Source organism: Schistocerca gregaria, chromosome 4, assembly GCF_023897955.1.
Source record: "Schistocerca gregaria isolate iqSchGreg1 chromosome 4, iqSchGreg1.2, whole genome shotgun sequence".
NCBI lineage: Eukaryota > Metazoa > Arthropoda > Insecta > Orthoptera > Acrididae > Schistocerca > Schistocerca gregaria.
In genome coordinates this window covers 563,207,993-563,226,618 of record NC_064923.1, presented here as the reverse complement: position 1 = coordinate 563,226,618, position 18,626 = coordinate 563,207,993, and the positions used below count along the sequence as shown (strand labels likewise).

General features: G+C 37.7%; 1 protein-coding gene across 10 annotated transcripts in view; it reads left to right on the top strand.

Moving 5' to 3' along the window:
* LOC126267989 (uncharacterized) overlaps positions 1–18,626 on the top strand; it is a 905,571-nt gene that overhangs the window by 794,627 nt on the left and 92,318 nt on the right. For all 10 annotated transcript variants that reach the window (XR_007549061.1, XR_007549060.1, XM_049973342.1 and 7 more), the window contains exons 21-22: positions 7,687–7,812; positions 10,360–10,580. Coding sequence is in view for 8 of the 10 variants with exons in the window: in XM_049973342.1 (XP_049829299.1) it covers positions 7,687–7,812; positions 10,360–10,580 (347 nt within the window). In the remaining 2 variants the exon portion in view is untranslated. The remainder of the gene's footprint in view (positions 1–7,686; positions 7,813–10,359; positions 10,581–18,626) is intronic.

Genomic DNA, 18,626 nt, shown 5'->3' with positions numbered 1-18,626 from the left:
CCGCCACACATGCTTTTTTCCAATTACTGGAATTTGCATAGGTGGTAGCTATACAAATAACCCACAATTACTTATTTATATTGCTTATTCCAGTCTTTTTCCTATTTTTCAAGGAAATGTAAGCTATTATTGATTTAGAGACCTACATTTGAGACCAATAACTTAGTGGCAACATCTTATGTTGCTTTCTGTAAAGTATTCTCTACAGGGAGAACTGAGATCTAGTTGAAAGAAAAAACAGTGTTTATTAACCTGTTGGCATTGTTTACAACTGTGTTGAGACCTTCAGGTGTATAAATTACAAAATTTTGCAATGGTTGCTGAGGAGTTAGGTACTAGCAGATTGCAGTCAGAGCCTTATCTTCACTGCAGATAACGGATTTTCATACTAACAAAAAAATATAACAGGAATGAAACTTAAGTTGCAGTTACAAACCACTATATATTGTTTTCCTCAAGATTTTTATCCACATTTACATCCAGATCTATAGTTATACTGTAGAAGCCACTTTATGGTATGTGACAAAGGGCATTCCACATGTCACTATCGTTTCTCATTTTCCTGTAGATGACTCTAATTGTTGTCAGATCTGCCAAATCAGGTGAGAGGATTAAGAGAAGCTGGAACTAATGTGCAAACAACTTAAGAAGTTTGCAGTGTTACCACCCACGTTGATAATAATAATTTATGCTGCCCTCTAGGATATGGCTGAACTTACTTCTATCTTTGGCTCTATGTTGTGTAGGGAGCTGGTTGCATTTCTTACTTGTAATTCAGATAATAAATCAACTGCACCCAATTTTCTGTACGCACATGAGTAAATAATAATGACGTAGCAAATTACTTTAAATTTCTCTAATCAAGAAAAATTGGTCATAAAAATAAAAGGTTTCCATAAATACTTTTCACTTGTAGCAGTTGGCCTTAGTCTCTGACATTGTGTAAAAGTAACTTATGCAAATATTTTATCCTGTGATGCCTATTACAATTTTATGTTGACAAGAGCCTCCACCTGTGGACATTTAGTAGTGAGAATTCGTTCTGCAGTATGGCATATGTAATCTGTCTGCTATGTAAATCCATGTCTTCGTAAAATTCTTATTTTGTCAGTTTAGTATATGACAAGAGCCACTCAGCTTCATCTAATCTAATGTGATGTAACAAGGCCCACTACTTCTGAAGAAGATATTTTTACAAATATCAGAACCTAGGTGAAGAGCCAATAAACCTTTGTTTGTGACTGGCTGATTTTAACCTCTTCGCTTTTCACTTGTTCCTGTTGTGAGCTTCAACAGATATTAACAGCAAAGCAAAACAAAATGTTTAAGTTCTTAGGCTAATCCATGAGCCCCATACAGTGTAGATAATGCTGTAAAATTTCAAAGTTCTAAGTGCTAATGTGCCCAGTAAATCATAGTTCAGCAAACAAAGAAGGAATACAAGCGCCAATAGTTTATTACACCACAGAAATAATGCACAACAGAGGCAAACACAAATAATCAAAAGCTTTGACTGATCAACCATCTGAAAGTAAATAAAAGATCCAACTGTTTGTCAAACCACAAATAAATATAGGTGTGAATAATTTCAAGTTCACACTAAAACAGGTGGTTGGTTATCCAAGACGAGTAATATGGCTCCTGTTCCTGGCATGGTCACAAACTGATTCTGCTCTCCAGCATTAGACTAGCCCTTAAAATATTGCTGGACTGGACTCTCTGAAATTACCTGTCATTCACAGAATTTTCTGCAGTTCAAAATTAATTTTTTTCAACCCTTGATGTTAACTACAGTGTAATTTCAAACTTTCATGCTGATTAACTCAAGATGTTGTGGTAAGCTGTGCAGTGTATAGTCTGTCTACAATTAATAAAAATATAAAATTAGCATAATTGCACAGTTTCATTTATTAGCCCTCAAGCAGGTGCACCTGTGTAGAAAATGCACCAACTACAAGTAAAATTGTCTTGTACCGTTCCATTGTCATTTTACAATTGTGAGCCCATACACATTCCTTGATTATTGCTTTGTCTAATACAGTGATAAGTTGTGTTGTCATATGTCCCAGTGAACAGCATTTTCTTTTCTACATTTTTCACTTGCTAACCCTATCATCTGTGGTATCACTGTTTTTAATCATCATCATCATCCTAATAGTAAAGGTGTGAAATATATGTCCCGGTTGTTGCCAATATTTGGCTGTTTCTTCTGAATATGTTGTGATTTATGAGGTTACTGTCGGACCTCAGAATACAGCTGCTTTTATTTGAATACATATTGGATTTCGCTTCTCTGCTGACGTGAGGCTGTGACAGTTTCTCTTTCTTCCAAACTTATTGTCTGCCTGGTGCTCTCTCATAATAGGCTACGTAGAACCAGCAGCTAGCAAATTCCTGTTTTGTTCCCATCATACACCATGGTGAACATTAACAACATTGGAGTATGAAGCACCTACCGAAGTACACCACTGGCTCCTATCCAGACTGTTACTGTCTCCCGCAGAGATTAATACTATTCTCAAATATTTGTCCAATTTTAAGGTTAATTCAGTTTCGACTAGAAATGGATTCAAGCAAACTGCAGCTCATACGTGTTAGATTTTCCAAAAAAAGCCAAAGTACACCTGATTAGCAATGTGCTGTAATTTGCAGCCCACTCACTTACCCCCCCTTCCCACTCTCATTTACCTCTCAGTCAAGCCCATAGTGCTGTGCAAGCAAGTGTGAAATGCAGACTGCAATATCTTAGGGTGCAAGTCATGTATAACAACAGCATCTGATACATAAATTAAAGATCACAATCATAATTCAGTCCAATTTTTGAGCTTTCACTCATCCTGTGATCTACTGATGTCTGTTCATGCCGTCTCCGTGATGGGTCTTGTCACTGTCATTTAGTCTCACAGCAACGATGAGCAAGTTTAATATGGTTTATTTTGTTTGTTAGACATTTCATTCTGGATTAATTTTCCTTCTCATTTCATTTTAATGTCACCATCATGTTCTAAAGCTGATTGAAAGTTGGTATCCTTTTCCCCCAGTATTCTAATACATGAACAGCAACCAAATTTTTAATTTGCTGCCCACTTTGTAAATCATTACAGTCTCTCGTAATCTAATGAAATATTGAGCTGGCTTCAGAATCTAGTAATGTTTTTTGAAAGGCAACATTTTTGCTTTTTGATGTTACCTTTACGTAAAATTCAGCATTTATGTTTGTTCATGATATCCGTTTATGTATGAGAGCATTTTTTGCAAAACTATTCAAATACAACAAGAGTTTGTAAGATTATAGGATGTAGTGCTATTTCTTCCTGTGTTTCACAAAGTTGCCAAATGTTAAGCAGAACAATAGACTGTTGTAGTGGCTAGTTCATAGTTCTTAGCATGTCCTGTGGACTAGTGCTGCAGGAGTGAAATGGCACATGATGATTTGAGCAACATCGATACAATATGGAGCAGTTTGGCGTATCTGCAAATCTTAGCCTGTTCGAGCATAAGTATCATTTGCTGAGGCCTAAAGATGAACCCTACGTAGCTGGTCACTGTGGCTGAGCGGTTCTAGGTGCTTCAGCCTGGAACCGCGATGCTGCTACAGTCGCAGGTTAGAGTTCTGCCTCGGGCATGGCTGTGTGTGATGTCCTTAGGATAGTTAGGTTTAAGTAGTTCTAGGTCTAGGGGACTGATGACCTCAGGCGTTAAGTCCCATAGTGCTTAGAGCCATTTGAACCTTTTAAAACTACATACACTATTAAACAACATAAAAACATCAGCTTCTGCAGCAATAACTTAATCTGCAAATGTAAGATTACCCTCCATTTGTTACTGACAAATTGGGAAAAACCTTGTCTTATAATTGGGTAAATATGGCAAAATAAACAGTGAACAAGGTGTGGAAAAATATATGATTGGTGCAAGAAAATGCCCCACATTCTGAGCTAGTGGCACAATCCCACATTTTGGACGTTTCCTATGAGGCAATTAGTAGTTGAATAAGAATTTGGCTGAGATATGATGCAAATGTACCCTTTAAATTTTTCGAGTGCATCATTACTGGGGGGAGGAGGTAACACTTGTACTTGGCAACAGAGTGACCCTACAAATGAGGTCTACAGGAGGACAACAGCACAATTCTCAGCATCAGGAATACCAGAGAAGACCATCAGAAACCTTTTGGCATGGAGTCCGGTACCACCTAGGTTGTATCTTCTATCGAGAATGCATAAGAAGGGCATCCCATTACACCCTATAATCAATATAGGTGCCTCAATCTCTCAGCTTGTCAGGTTCCTCAAGACTGCTGAGTCCTTATGTATGGAAACCCTGCCACCGTGTAAACAACTTGACAGACTTCGCACAAAATCTGATATACCTACACATTTCAGATATTGCCATAATGGTCAATTTTGACGTTGTTTATTTGTTCAGCAGAGTGCCACCAAAGGATCTGATAGAACTGACAAGTGAAATGTTTGACCATGAAATGACAGACCTGTCCAGGCATATGTTAACACCCATCTATGTCTTATACATCATGAACAAACCCAGGATGTAGCTAACAGCAGTTCACTACCTCCAGTGATGGGGAATCTGATTGTAGAACACTCTGAGAAGGCAGCTTTGGACTCATACATTTGCAGACCTTCCAGTCTCTTTTGCATGTGAATTACATGTTTGTGATGTGGCCCCATAGAATGGGGAAGCTCAGTGCATTCTTTCATCTGAGCTAATGTACCCCCCCCCCCCCCCCAAATGCCAGATTCATTATGAAACTGGAGAAAGATGCACAGATGCTGTTCTTGGATGTCCTGGTGGGGTGGAAGACAGATAGATCACTTGAGCACAAAGTTTACTGCAAACCAACCCACACTAACTAGTACGCCCTGGTTGATAGCTACTACCATCATGCCCAGAAGAGTAGTGTCTTGAGGACCGTGACCAATAATGCATGCATCCTATCAGATGAAAAAGCTTGGCCTCTGAATTAAAGCATTTGTGAGAAGTCTTCCACAAATATGGCTACTCCATAGCCCAAATTGAATGTGCACTGCATCAGTCACATTCCAAAGAAAAAGAAGAAACAGAAGAGGACAGACAAAGAGGTTTTAACATGTATACCACATGTAGAGGCTGTCACTGTGAAGACCAACAGTATTTTAAACAAATTTGGCGTTGAATGTGTGACATGTGCAGCCACCAAGACGTGCAGCCTATGTGGCTATGAAAAGGACAACTTAGGCTTAGAAAGCCAAGTGTTTACAACATCCTTTCAGAATGTGGCATGATGGCAAAACAACCTGAACAGTGGAAGATAGTTGTATTGGTTAACACCAATGCCACACTAGGCTAGGACAACTCAGTAAATCTTCAGTATCTGAGTGCTGCTGTCTGCAGTACAAGCACTATATGAAGTATGATAATATGAGAATCCATAGACTTCCATGTTCCAGGAAGTGACTGCAACCAAGCAGGGGGGAAACCTGATCAATAGACATGCTGACTACCAACTCGGCAAGGCGTGGGGCTCCAAGCTCATATCACTGAAGGAGCAACAGCATTTGCATATGATAAACAGTACAAAATAGTGAAAGTGAAGATAGAACTTCATTGATGTGTCCTTTGGTGGCAGAGGAGACAGTAGACACAAATAATGTAGATGGGAGTGTGGACCTGAGAGCTGATGACATCACAGAGCACTGTCAGCTGGACCACAGGGGATGTGTGATGGTAGTAGAGGGCAGGTATAAAGGCAGGAGTGGCTCCCTCAATGTCTCAGTACATTATAATTAGCTGATGGTGCTTATGATGTTAACAATGAAAATCTGGGAAGATTCAAATCTACATAAAAAGTAATTTCGGAGGAATTTCTGTAGTTATCAGTATGAGCAGGTTTCGATCAGTCATAATTTTTGTTAGTAGCTACTTGTTCATGATGGGATTCTCAGAACAATATGTGTGAATGGCTGAATGAACAAATTTGATGAGAATTGTCTGCTTGTGTCTGTGTATGGCAGATGGATATGTGTGTGTGTGTGTGTGTGAGTGTACACCTGTCCTTTTTTCCCCCCCAAGGTAAGTCTTTCCGCTCCGGGGATTGGAATGACTCCTTACCTTCTCCCTTAAAACCCACATCCTTTCATCTTTCCTTTTCCGTCCCTCTTTCCTGACGAAGCAGCCGCCGGTTGCGAAAGCTCAAATTCTGTGTGTGTGTTTTATTCATTGTGCCTATCTACCAGCACTTTCCCACTTGGTAAGTCTTGGAATCTTTGTTAAGAAACTTCCACAAGGGGAAGGACAGGTGTACGCGCCCGCACGCACACACACACACACACACACACACACACACACACACACACACACACATCCATCCGCACATACACAGACACAAGCAGACATATGTGGGAAAGAGTAAGGAGTTATTCCAATCCCAGGAGTGGAAAGACTAACCTTAGGGGGAAAAAAGGACGGGTATACACTCGCGCGCGCACACACACATGTGTGGAGTTCCAAATGTGTTTTTCCAGTTTAAATTTTCATCAACATGGATACCTAAGAAGTTTGAAATTTCCACCATGTTTATTAATTACTCACCATGTTTTACACTTATAATTGGTGTAGTACCAATAGATGTGCAGAACTGAATATGCTGTGTCTTTTAAAAATTGAGAATGAGACCATTCACAGAAAGACAGTCAATGAGACTTTTAAGATCATTGTTTATGATTTATTCTGTTTCTATATGCATGCACGGATTGACTACAATGTTATTGTAATCTACAATATTAACTAATTCTGCTTGCAAATGGAAGATTCTTTGCATGTGTGAGGAACAATCGTGGACCTAAGATTGAGCCGTGGGGAACCCCATATGTGGTTTCTCCCAGGCAGAATTGTATACCTGGACTATATTGGTTGACTTACTAAGTACAACATTCAACAATACGAGAGAAGGAAAGTTGCTACTCACCATATAGCGGAGATGCTGAGTCACGATAGGCACAATAAAGAGATTCACACAATCATAGCTTTTGGCCATTAAGGCCTTTGTCAGCAGTAGACACACATACACACCTGTACACACACACTCACACAAGCTCTCTGAGACTGCAGACGTGTGTGCAAGTTGTGCTAGTGTGAGTGTGTGTGCGTGCTTGTGTGTATGTGGGTCTACTGCTGACAAAGGCCTTAATGGCCGAAAGCTACGATTGTGTGAATCTTTTTATTGTGCCTATCGTGACTCAGCATCTCCACTATATGGTGAAAAGCAACTTTCCTTCTCTTGTATTGTTACATTCCATCCTGGATTTTCCGTTGTTTGATAAGTAGAACTTACAACAGTATTACAAAATGGGTAGATTACTACTCACCATAAAGATGACCAGCAGAGTTGCAGAAAAGCACAATGAAAATACTGTGATACACTATCCTAGTTTTATAAACTAATAGTTTTTTTCCTAGGGAGACTAGATGAATAGGATGTGGAAAGTTAATCTCTTCAATTTTTTTGTTATAAATTCAATGTGTCTCATAAATAATGACTAAAAAAGTAATGTTGCATATCATAAAAATTTTAAATGTCTCTCTCTCTCTCTCTCTCTTTTCTCTCTCTCTCTCTCTCTCTCTCTCTCTCTCTCTCTTTCTTTCTTTCTTTTTACTTCCATGACAAAGAATTCTGAACATTTGCAGGTACATGTCAAAGCAAGGAACAGACTTGGACCTTCTTCGTCAGTTCCAAATATATGAGGCAGTTCTCCACCATGAGGATGGAGAAGAGAAGGGAACACCACTGAAGCAACTGGATGATGCCATTAGGTAATAAATAGTTGTGATTTTAATAACACAGAATAGTCTTGAAAAAGAAATCATCATAAATATCATTCCCTTCTATCACTGTTGATATTCTCTTATGATATTGTTAATATAACCATTCTTCTCTGTCTCTCAGTATCTGTACCATTTAGTTGTAGCTGTGCAATTCATTCCACTAATCACACTTTTGTAATATGGATGTCCTGAGCCTAACGCTTGTTTACTTTCCTACAACTTTCACTGCAAAGATATTCTTTATGAGTTTGGTATGCTGCATTAGATGTCCAAATAATGCAGTCTTTCTTTTGGAAGATTTCAATCTGTATCCTTTCTTGTTTAATTCTTTAAATATTTGCCAACTGGATTTTGTTTCAAACTGGATGCTTTTGTGACTCCTTCATACATACTTATATACATCTCTGTTTTACCTCTTCCATGACCATAGATGAATCCTTTCAAGTTAATATCTTGACTTCATCTTTAGTTCCTCCTATATTAAAGTGTTGTTCATTGATAAATCATTTTTATTTTTGAAGGTTGGTTTGACTGCTGTGATTGGTCTGTTAATACCCATCAAACAGTTATTACTATAGCTTAGTATATTGTCTGAAGCAGCCATCTTTATTTATTTGTTTGCTTCAGTATAGTCAGCATGGATTCAGAAAATATCGTTCTTGTGAAACACAACTAGCTCTTTATACTCATGAAGTAATAAGTGCTATCAACAGGGGATGTCAAATTGATTCCATATTTTTAGATTTCCAGAAGGCTTTCGACACCGTTCCTCACAAGTCACACAAATCTGAGGGCTGTAAATTCAACTAAATACTTAGGGATAATATTATGGGTAGAGCAAACCAAAGACTGCTGTTCATTGGCAGAATACTTAGAAGGTGCAAAAGGTCTACCAAAGAGACTGCTTACACTATGCTTGTCCTCCCTATTCTGGAGTACTGCTGTGCGATGTGGGATGTGCATGAGGTGGGACTGACGGATGACCTCAAAAAAGTACAAAGAAGGGCAGCTCATTCTGTATTATCATGAAATAGGGGAGATAGTATCACAGACATGATTCGTCGATTGGAGTGGCAATCATTAAAACAAAGGTGTTTTTCGTTGTGACGAAATCTCCTCATTAAATTTCAATCACCACTGTTCTCCTCTGATTGTGAAAACATTCTGTTGGCACCCACCTACATAGGGAGAAATGATCAGCACGATAAAATAAGAGAAATCAGGGCTCGCACCAAAAAATTTAAGTGCTTGTTTTTCCCGCATGCAGTTCGAGAGTGGAGCGGTAGAGAGACAGCATGAAGGTGGTTCATTGGATCCTCTGCCAGGCACTTTATTGTGAATAGCAGAGTAATCATGTAGATGTAGATGTATTTCCTATCTTAATGCTTGATCTCACTTGCATGTCAAAGTGCTCTTTTGTTTTTGTTCATTCCTAGATCGTAACTGTCCAGGGAATTAGCCAAAATACATAATACATTCTTTTTCTGAAACTGCAGAGACTATAATATCATCAAAAATTATATGTAATGCATTTGTTCAATGAAATCTACAATTTTTACGTGTTTTTTTGTGTTTCTATTGTTCTTTCCATAAAAAAATTAAACAGGGGGAAAAGAGACAGAATAGTCAGATGCCTCTTCTTATTGAAGCCTGGTTCTTCGTGCTATGAATGTCTAGTTCTCTACTATAGTATCTATAGAAATAGATAATTAGGCAAAACATTATGGCAGATGAGAACTGTTTGTCAGACAGGGAGTCAATCTTGGAACCTTGCCTGCTGCAGACAGTGTTCTTACCTTTAAGAACTCCAGCAAGTTTCATGATATACCCTCTTACTGCCAGCACATCTTGCCTAGTTTTCCAATCTTCAGTTAAGCATGGTATTAATGAGAAATTCTGTGAAGTCTGGGAAATAGAAGACAAGTATAGGTAGATCTAAGCGGCCACTCCTACCCATGTGCGCTCAGCGAGTATGAATACATATGCTACAGCCTGGCATCAAGACTATGTATCACTCACTTGCCCACACCTGTCCACCTGTACCTGTCATCAACCCACTGCCAAGGTTTCTTTCTGTAGGAACTGTGTACACATGGAAAAGAGGGACAACCTTAAGCAGCAAATTACGATGGATAGATGAACACAGAACAAATATGAAGTTGTACTTAGGTAATAAGACAAGTATCTGTTAAGGGAGTGCATTTACAGTTGAGAATTGACAGAAGGGATTCATTTGTTCCTGGTCAGAAAACAGATTTTATAATGTTGGATGACTAATTTAATTAGCACAGTAACCACTCATCATATGAAGGAGGCATTCCATCACTGTATAGTGAACAGCTATCTTAACATATTGTGTTGCTTATGTTCCAGTTTTTAAATTAATAATGCTTGTATAGATATATTTTAAATAATTTTTTATGTGAGAATGTCAAGAAAAGTGAGCTATAATTACTCATAATATACAATATTTTTGCACTATGTTGTCCACATTATGGATTAAAAATATATCTTTGCCTTATTTTTTATATGTAGGAAGACACTGCGGCAGCGAAAAGCTTTGACAGAGTCAGTACCAGCTACTGGACGACGTAAGTCACGCCGACATTCAACCGGCACATCCCCATTCTCTGTTCGCCAACAACAACAGCAGTCACCATCATCAAATCAACTGCTGGTCCCTGGTCAAGATGAAGAAGGTTCTCCCGGATCCCGTACACCACCTGGTTATGGAGACAGCTCCCATAAGGACAGAAGTAAGTTTACCTTCAATTCTAAAAGCTTTGCGAATTTTGCAAGAGGCAAGTGCATTTTGGTATCAGTTATGTGTTTGAGAAATATTAGTGTCATTGTAGACCTAACTGCCAAACTATATGTGGGACAGTGAAGTAACCCACAAACCCCTAAAAGCTTTCACAGAAATACACACAATGAACTGTTTAGTCTTAGGCTTCATAGCTGCACAATAGTTATTGAAAATGTGCAGCCACTGTGAAAGTGATGAGAGTCACTGGTGTTTGGCTGTGTTGTGTGGAAACTAAATAACATAGAGCTAAATGGAATAGAGCAAGTTTGAGATTTAATAACCTTTTGACTTCATGGATACTAGAGATGCAACACTTATGTAATTAAATAAGGATGAGGAAGGAAATTCTGCTTGGCCTTGTCTAAGAAACCATCTTGGCGTTCACCTGATGTTTTTCGGGTAAACTATGGTAAACATAAACCAACATGTCCTAAACCTTAGCTCTTCGCGAATACAAGAATTCAGGGTTAGGAATCATACATTTAATTATTGAAACTACAAAATAGTTGTACATGCAGTACTTATACCTTCTAGTTGTAGTAGTAGTAGTAGTAGTAGTAGTAGTAGTATAGTTTTATCAGCAGCTGATACTATGGTATCACCTTAGGAAGAAATTAACAAAATATTGTTTGTCAGACATTCCTCAGTAATGGTTTATATGAAAAGATGAACATGGCACCAAATAGAGAGCATTCCTATGACTAAATTTTCTTGATACAGATATGGTATTTTTATGTCAAATTCATTATACCTATCTGTTTCTGTACATTGTTATTTCTTACCATTTGTGTAAATATATTATCACAATAAATATTTGTGTTAGATAGAAAACTGTTGGGAAATGAAGTTGGCACATGGTAACATATTGGGCTTTACAAGAGATAGTGCAGTTGTTAATGCATTGGACTTGCATTTGGGAGAATTTAGTTTATTTTCATGATTTCCCTAAATTGCTCCAAGAAAATGTTCAGATGGTTCCTTTGAAAAGGGCATGGCTGATTTCCTTCCCCATCTTTCCATAATCTGAGTTTGTGTTATGTCACTAATGACCATGCTGTCAACAGGACATTGAACTGCAATCTCCCTTTCTTCCCTGAACTTTACTTTCATTCACTGACTGAACATCTAGGTTTAGGTTTACTATGTTTTCCTACAATTCTTTTACTGGATGAAAGAACCTCTGGTTCTGAAAGCAAGTTTTTGTGGCATTTCTTAGCCATGCCTATGTCTGTTGTTCTTTGGTGCATAACAGGTTTTTCTATCTATATTTGGTTGTAGATTCATTTGGGAGACCTTTTCTATATAGGAACAACCAAATAAAATGAAAAGAAAAATACTGCTTATTATGTGTAGTTGGATCTACTCATGTGAAAATAATTTGCGTTATACACTACTCTTAAACTCGGAGTTCCCTTTGTGTGCGAAAGGATGGAAAATGGAACAAAGCAAAATAAGTATTTTGAGGGAAGTCACTTAGGATCAAGGGATAAGACACCCAGCATAAGGGGGTAAAATGGAAAATGAATCTGGGAAACTTTGCTATGTAATCATTATAAAGCCCATTTCATCCACTCCTTACCTCCCAATTCTACCAGATGCGAAAAGGTTAAGTTCCAAAAGTTTATTGACCATATAACTTTTGTATGTGCTTTATAGCTGCTTGGCATGCAAATATTTTTCGTATTCTTTTTCAAACTTAGTATACACTTCCTCCAGTTTGAATGAGTTAGGATAAAAACCAAACATATTAAAAACATAAGTATACAACATTGATATTCCACAATAATGTATATTGTATAGTTCATTATGAACTGATTTTAGCTTTACAGACCATCCTCAGGTAACTTAAGTCTAAAAAGATAATCCACACATCAGTGGAATTTTGTAGTTGTACAGAGTTTGTCTTTCCAAAAATATGTGTCCCTTTATAACTAAATATCTATTGAAAAAACATATTGAAATTCACAAAGAAGCTCTGAGCAAATAAATCTTATATTACAGTATACCCAAAGATTAAAAGCATAAGGCCATAAACTATGTGCAAGTCACTATTCATTGGCACAGATTACTATTTTAGATGGACAAAATAACTGGTGAATGTGATGAACAGGCCGAAGAAAGCAGATCGGGTGGGGGTGGGGGTGGGGGGCACAGAGAGAGGCGAAAGGAGCCTGTGGAATGATGTAATGTGGGTGTGGAACAGCTATGACAAGCACATTATCTAATGATGACGAAAAACAGTAATCAGCTGCTGCTTCTTCAGTAATAGTGAATAATAAAACTGTGTTTGGTCTATAGGCATCAGGTCAGGATTCTTTGATGGGTGGTTATTAATAGCCAGAATTCTAAGTAATGATAGTTTTCTGCATTTAGCTCCTCTATGGAGAACATCACATTCAGTATCGTAAGAATGACATTTATTCAGAGCATGTTCAGCGAAGGTACAATCTTTCTTTATCAGTCTCCAACTCCTAACATGGTCAGTAAGTGTAGTAGTTATAGCCCTCCTTGATTGACCTAGATATAATTTCCCACTTAGATTGTAGAAATCCTATTAATTCACCTCTACTTCAAATGTGGAACCTTGTCTTTACCCTTATTCAGAATGTGGGCTATAGTATTCCTGGTGGATTTTAGCTTGTTGGCAAGTACCAGTACCTATGAAGTCCTACCTACTTATAGCATGGTGGTCAATTTGTTATCAGTGTTGTTTAGTGCTTTTCAAGGAGGATATAGAAAGGGAAAGGGGGTGGGGGGGAGAGAGATGTATTTTAATTCGCAGTAATTTGCACGGCATTTGCTGTGGAAAACTGAGAGCTTTGACTGCAGTTTGTTTATGACAACTGAATTTATATTGGAGAAATGCATTGTATAGTTCAAAAATATTTATTTAAATTAAACAACAGAAAGTCCAAGCTGGAATATCAACAATATTATGAGGAGGATAGGTTGCTACTCACCATAAAGACGATACATTGAGTTGCAGAGAGGCACAATGAAAAGAATGTTGCTCATTGAGCTTTCAGTTAAAGCCTTCTTCAGAAAGGAAAACATACATTCATGCAAACAAACACACTTCACATACATGTGACTACTATCTCTGGCCACTCCTGCCGGAATGCATTTTGGCTGGAGCAGCCATGAGCAGTCATGAGTGCATGAAGTGTGCTTACTTGTGTGAAAGTGTGTGTGTATATTTTCCTTTTGAAGAAGGCTTTGGTTTAAAACTCAATGTGTAACAGCCATTTTGTTGTCTCTGTATGCAGCTCAGTGTGTCATATAAGTTAATATGTTAATGTATTATTTTACAATGAAATTATGAATTTCTGAATCTCCAGACTCAGTTCATTAAATTAAAAAAACTAACTTGGAGCTTAAATAAACTGCTGTGGAACATCCACAGTTTTGTATCTCCATTCATAATTGTGAAAATTTTGTTCAAAGAAACAACAGAAGAGTTGGTTAACATTTTTGTGTCTCTGAGGTACATCTTCTGCACAATAAGTAATGAAAATGATTAAATTACATGTGCTGTACACCTGCACAGAGAGGGACATGGCCGATTGTCTTATCCTATCTAAGTGAGTAGATTTCTGTGCTTTTCCTGGTTTCCTTAAGTCAAATGTTGGAAAGGACATGGCTGATTTCCGTGTCGTATCTAAGTGTGTACATTGTCTCTAATTACCTTGTTGTCAACAGGGCATTAAATCCTAACACTCCTTCTGTCCCTATAATGAATCATACTGCAGAACCTGTTCTATGTATCCACACACAACAACTTACTACAGCTCCACCACAGCTAATTGAAACCAGTCCTTTATTTACTTTTTTTACTTAATATTATTTTGAATTATATTTTAACTTTTCCCATACTAATTTCTTCCACATTCACCCGTACATCTTTTCTGTCTCTCCTCCTTCTATCATCTTTGAGCTGACACTGGCACAGTGCTTAATAGTCCACTACAGTGATGCCACTAAACATCTGAATGACCTACTGCACTCTTTCCTTTCTTCTCAAACAGCCAAGAGAACAGTTTTTTATGTTCTTTCAGTTGTACTGGGTGTTGTTCCTTATGAAGGTAAGTAATTGTGAGCCCATTTATGTTTTCGATAATTTAACAACTTTGTGAATGTTATCATCCATTTTATACATTTAATTGTATGAACAAATTGAAAAATCAGTCAACCAGTTGCAAATAAAGATTTATTATCCCTTGACCATGGTTTCGATATTTGTAAAAATATCTTCTTCAGACGTATTGGCCTTATTACACACATGATGCCACAATATATTAGACAAATGTGAGCGGCTATTGTCATCAACGAAATTGATGAAACAAGAGTTATTAAAAGCCATGGCTTTAGGTAGTGCCAGATTAAGTAGTACCTCAGAAAAAGTGCTCATTAGTAAATGTCCACAGGTAGATGATCTTGTCAACATATAAATGTAATATAGTATGTATTATCGAATGAACATTTATATGGTAAATTGGTTAAATTATAATAGCAAATTATAATACAATTTTGTATGATATAACTATATAATAATAGTAAGTTATCATAGTGCTATCTGTAATGTAGCAGATAGTATCAGAGGCTCTGTGAGGCTGTTCACAGACAGTGCTGGTGTCCCTGGAAAGGTTACAATGCCGAAAGACTGGTGAAGTGCAGGAAGACCTGCAGAGGATGGACAGTGATTTGCAGTTGATTCTAAACATGAGTAAATGTAGGGTATGTGCACAAACAGAAGGGATCCATTACTATTAATTGGTGATGAAACCATTGGAAAAGCAAAACTACCACAAAATAGCTAGGATTAAATGGCCAGATTGACCTAAAGAGAAAATATAAAACAGATTTTAGATCAAGCAGATGACGGACTGACAGTCATTGGAAGAACCTTCAGAAAATGTAATTCATCAATAGAAGCAGAGAAGAAGTGGCTCATCAGTCCTGATTGCTTACAGGGTTGGATTAATAGAAGAGCGAGAGAGAGAGAGAGAGTGAGAGGATCAATATAAAGTGGTGCATTTAATCGTGTGACCACTTAATAAGTGTTTGAGTGTTATAGAGGTGTCCAACAAACTCTAGTAGCAGACACTACAAGAGCATCGATGTGTACCATGGAGAGGTTTACTTTTGAAATTCTGAAAGCAAGTGTTTCAAGAATAATTGGGCAACATATAATATCTTCCCACGTATGTCTCATGAAATGACAATTATGAGAAAATCAGAGATACATAAATCTACCAACAGTCCTTCTTCTCATACACCATTTATAAATGGAACAGAGAAGGGAAAAATGAAGTGTGTTATAGTCACCACACACTGTAAGGTAGCTTGCAGAATATGAAAGTTAATCTAGATGTAAAAGCCACCTCTTTGTCCCACTCACTACTACATACTTCAGCTTCACCAGCAGTAACTCCTAAAACTTAAAAAGCAGCACAATGTGAGAAACCACTTGTGTTTTTTACCAGGCAGTTGTGTATACTACATGGCTTTGTTTGCAGAAGTTAACGGATTGAAAGCACGAATGGACACAAATAAACTCCTGTGTTTATATGCTGCAAGCCACCTCATGCTTTTTGGTGGAGGATACTGTGAGTTCAATGTTTCCCTTTACTTTTGCAGTCACGTGCAGTACACAGGAGGAACAGTTGTTGGTAAGACTTAGTGTGGGCTCAACTCTGCAATGTTACAGTGCTGGTGCTATTCCTAGATATACATAGGAAGAAGGGGTATATTGGTTTTCTCATTCAGGAAATTACATTAATGGAATTTCAACAAAAAACCACACCATAAAGCCCATTGCCTCTCTTCTAATGCTTGTCACCCAAATTGATGAGCATGTCCGTGACATTTCTGTGCTTGTTAAATGAACTTTACCCAATGAACTTGTGATGAAGTGTGCTGCTCTTCGTTGGATCTTCTTAGTTTCCTCTATCATTCCTTTTTGGTGTGGGTTCTAGATAGCCAAGCAATATTCAGGCAGCAGTCAAAAGAAGATTTATAAGCTACCTTCTTTCTCAGTGGGCTACAATTCCTAAGGATTTTTTGAAAGAGTGTGTCCAACATGTGCCTTTTTTGTAATTACTTTTATGTGGTCTTTTCATTTTAATTAACTCTTTGTGCACACTGTTAGATTTCAACAGATGTCACTGCTTCCACGGGCTGTTCGGCAATTGTTTATGAGCAGTACATTACATTTTTTTATATTGGGAATCAATTGATCTAATACTTCATAAATCATACTCTGTTCATTTTGGGACAGTGTGGAGATGTAGTGAACAACTTCTGGAAGTCAATGAACACAGCAAAAATTCAGGCTCCAGTCTCTACAGCTTTCTGGATCTCATGGAAGAACAGAGTTATTTGGGTTTCACATGTTCATGTTGAGAAATTAAATAATAGTGTAGCGCCAGCTTCTTACATTATGGAATAATGTATGCATAATATGTGCAGTAACTGTTCTTAAAAATGACAGAACTATGTAGCACCAGTTTATTTCTTTATGAAGTAACCCATCTGCACGTATGGATATTCAAAGCAGTATTGTGCACCAGGGATGAACTGAATCAGGCTGTATGTTTTTAAACATATTGCCCTTGTATTCAGGAGGATAGGAATTCTAATCTCCACCCAGCCATTGTGATTTAGTTTTTGCATGGCTTGCCGAAATTACTTCAGGCAATTCCTTGGCTGGTTCTTGCCTGCCCCATTCCCTTCAAACCAGACTTGTAAGTAAGTAAAGTTTTATATTTTAAATTTTTAACCTGTAACGCCATAACATGTCCGGTCTTCTTATTAAAGTGATCCATGGATGAATATAAATACTACTACTTTTACTGCTACTAAAGAACTGTCTGTCTTGAGGACACTCCTCACCTAGTTTATGAGCATGCTACAATCAGACATTAACAGCATTTGAAAATAAACACAGTCTCAGTTGAACTTTGTGATCTGAGCAAGGCATTTGATTGTATCCCCTTTGACACCCTACTAGCCAAACTAAAGTATTATGGTACAAATAATACAGGGTAGAAATAAACAACTCTTACGTAAATAACAGGAGACAATTTGTGTCAATTCAAAACAGACACTGTTCTATGAATAATGTTGCATCTGGTGTATCTCAGGGCTCTGTCCTTGGTCCTTTCTTCTTCATTGTTGCAATTAATGATTTGCCATCTTATGTTGGGCCCGAGTCAGTTATCTGCTATGTGGCCGATACAATCTTAATTAGCACAGACCGAGATTTATAGGACACTCTCACCTTAAGACTAAACTGGTTCTCGGCTAACAAACTTCTGTATAATCCAGAGAAAACTCTGCATCTGCAGTTGAGACTGGCTAATGAGGTAGAACCAAAATCCATAAAACTGCTTGGAATACACATTGATTCCAAACTTAACTGGCAACCCCATATCAACCAGGTCTGCAAAAAGTTATCAAGGGTGTCCTATCTCATCTGGAAACTGTCTGATCTAGTGAGTAACAAATATCTCAGAACAGTGTACTTTGGGCTTTTTCAGTCTAATATATCTTATGGGCTGTTACTGTAGGGCCATTCATGTCATGTCAGTGATGTACAACTGATGCAGAAAAAGGTTGGTCCAAGGGAACACTGCCGTGCCTTATTCATCAAAATGGAAATAATGACAGTAATAAATCTCCATATTTATGTATCACTGATATATGCTAAAAAGAACAGAACATAATTTAACACCAGAGAGAACATACACTTTCATGACACCAGAAACAGAGAGAGTATTGATATTCCTAGACATAGGTGGACAAAAACGGGCAACTCTCACAAAGTGAACTGTTCGAAATAATTTAACAAAATATCGCATACAGCACTCAATACGCCTTTCAATAATTTTAAACATAAACTGCACAAATGGTTAATAGACAATCTATACCACAGTCATACAGAATTCTTGGATACCTGTAACATAGAAATTGAGTTTTAAGTCTATGATTGCAATAC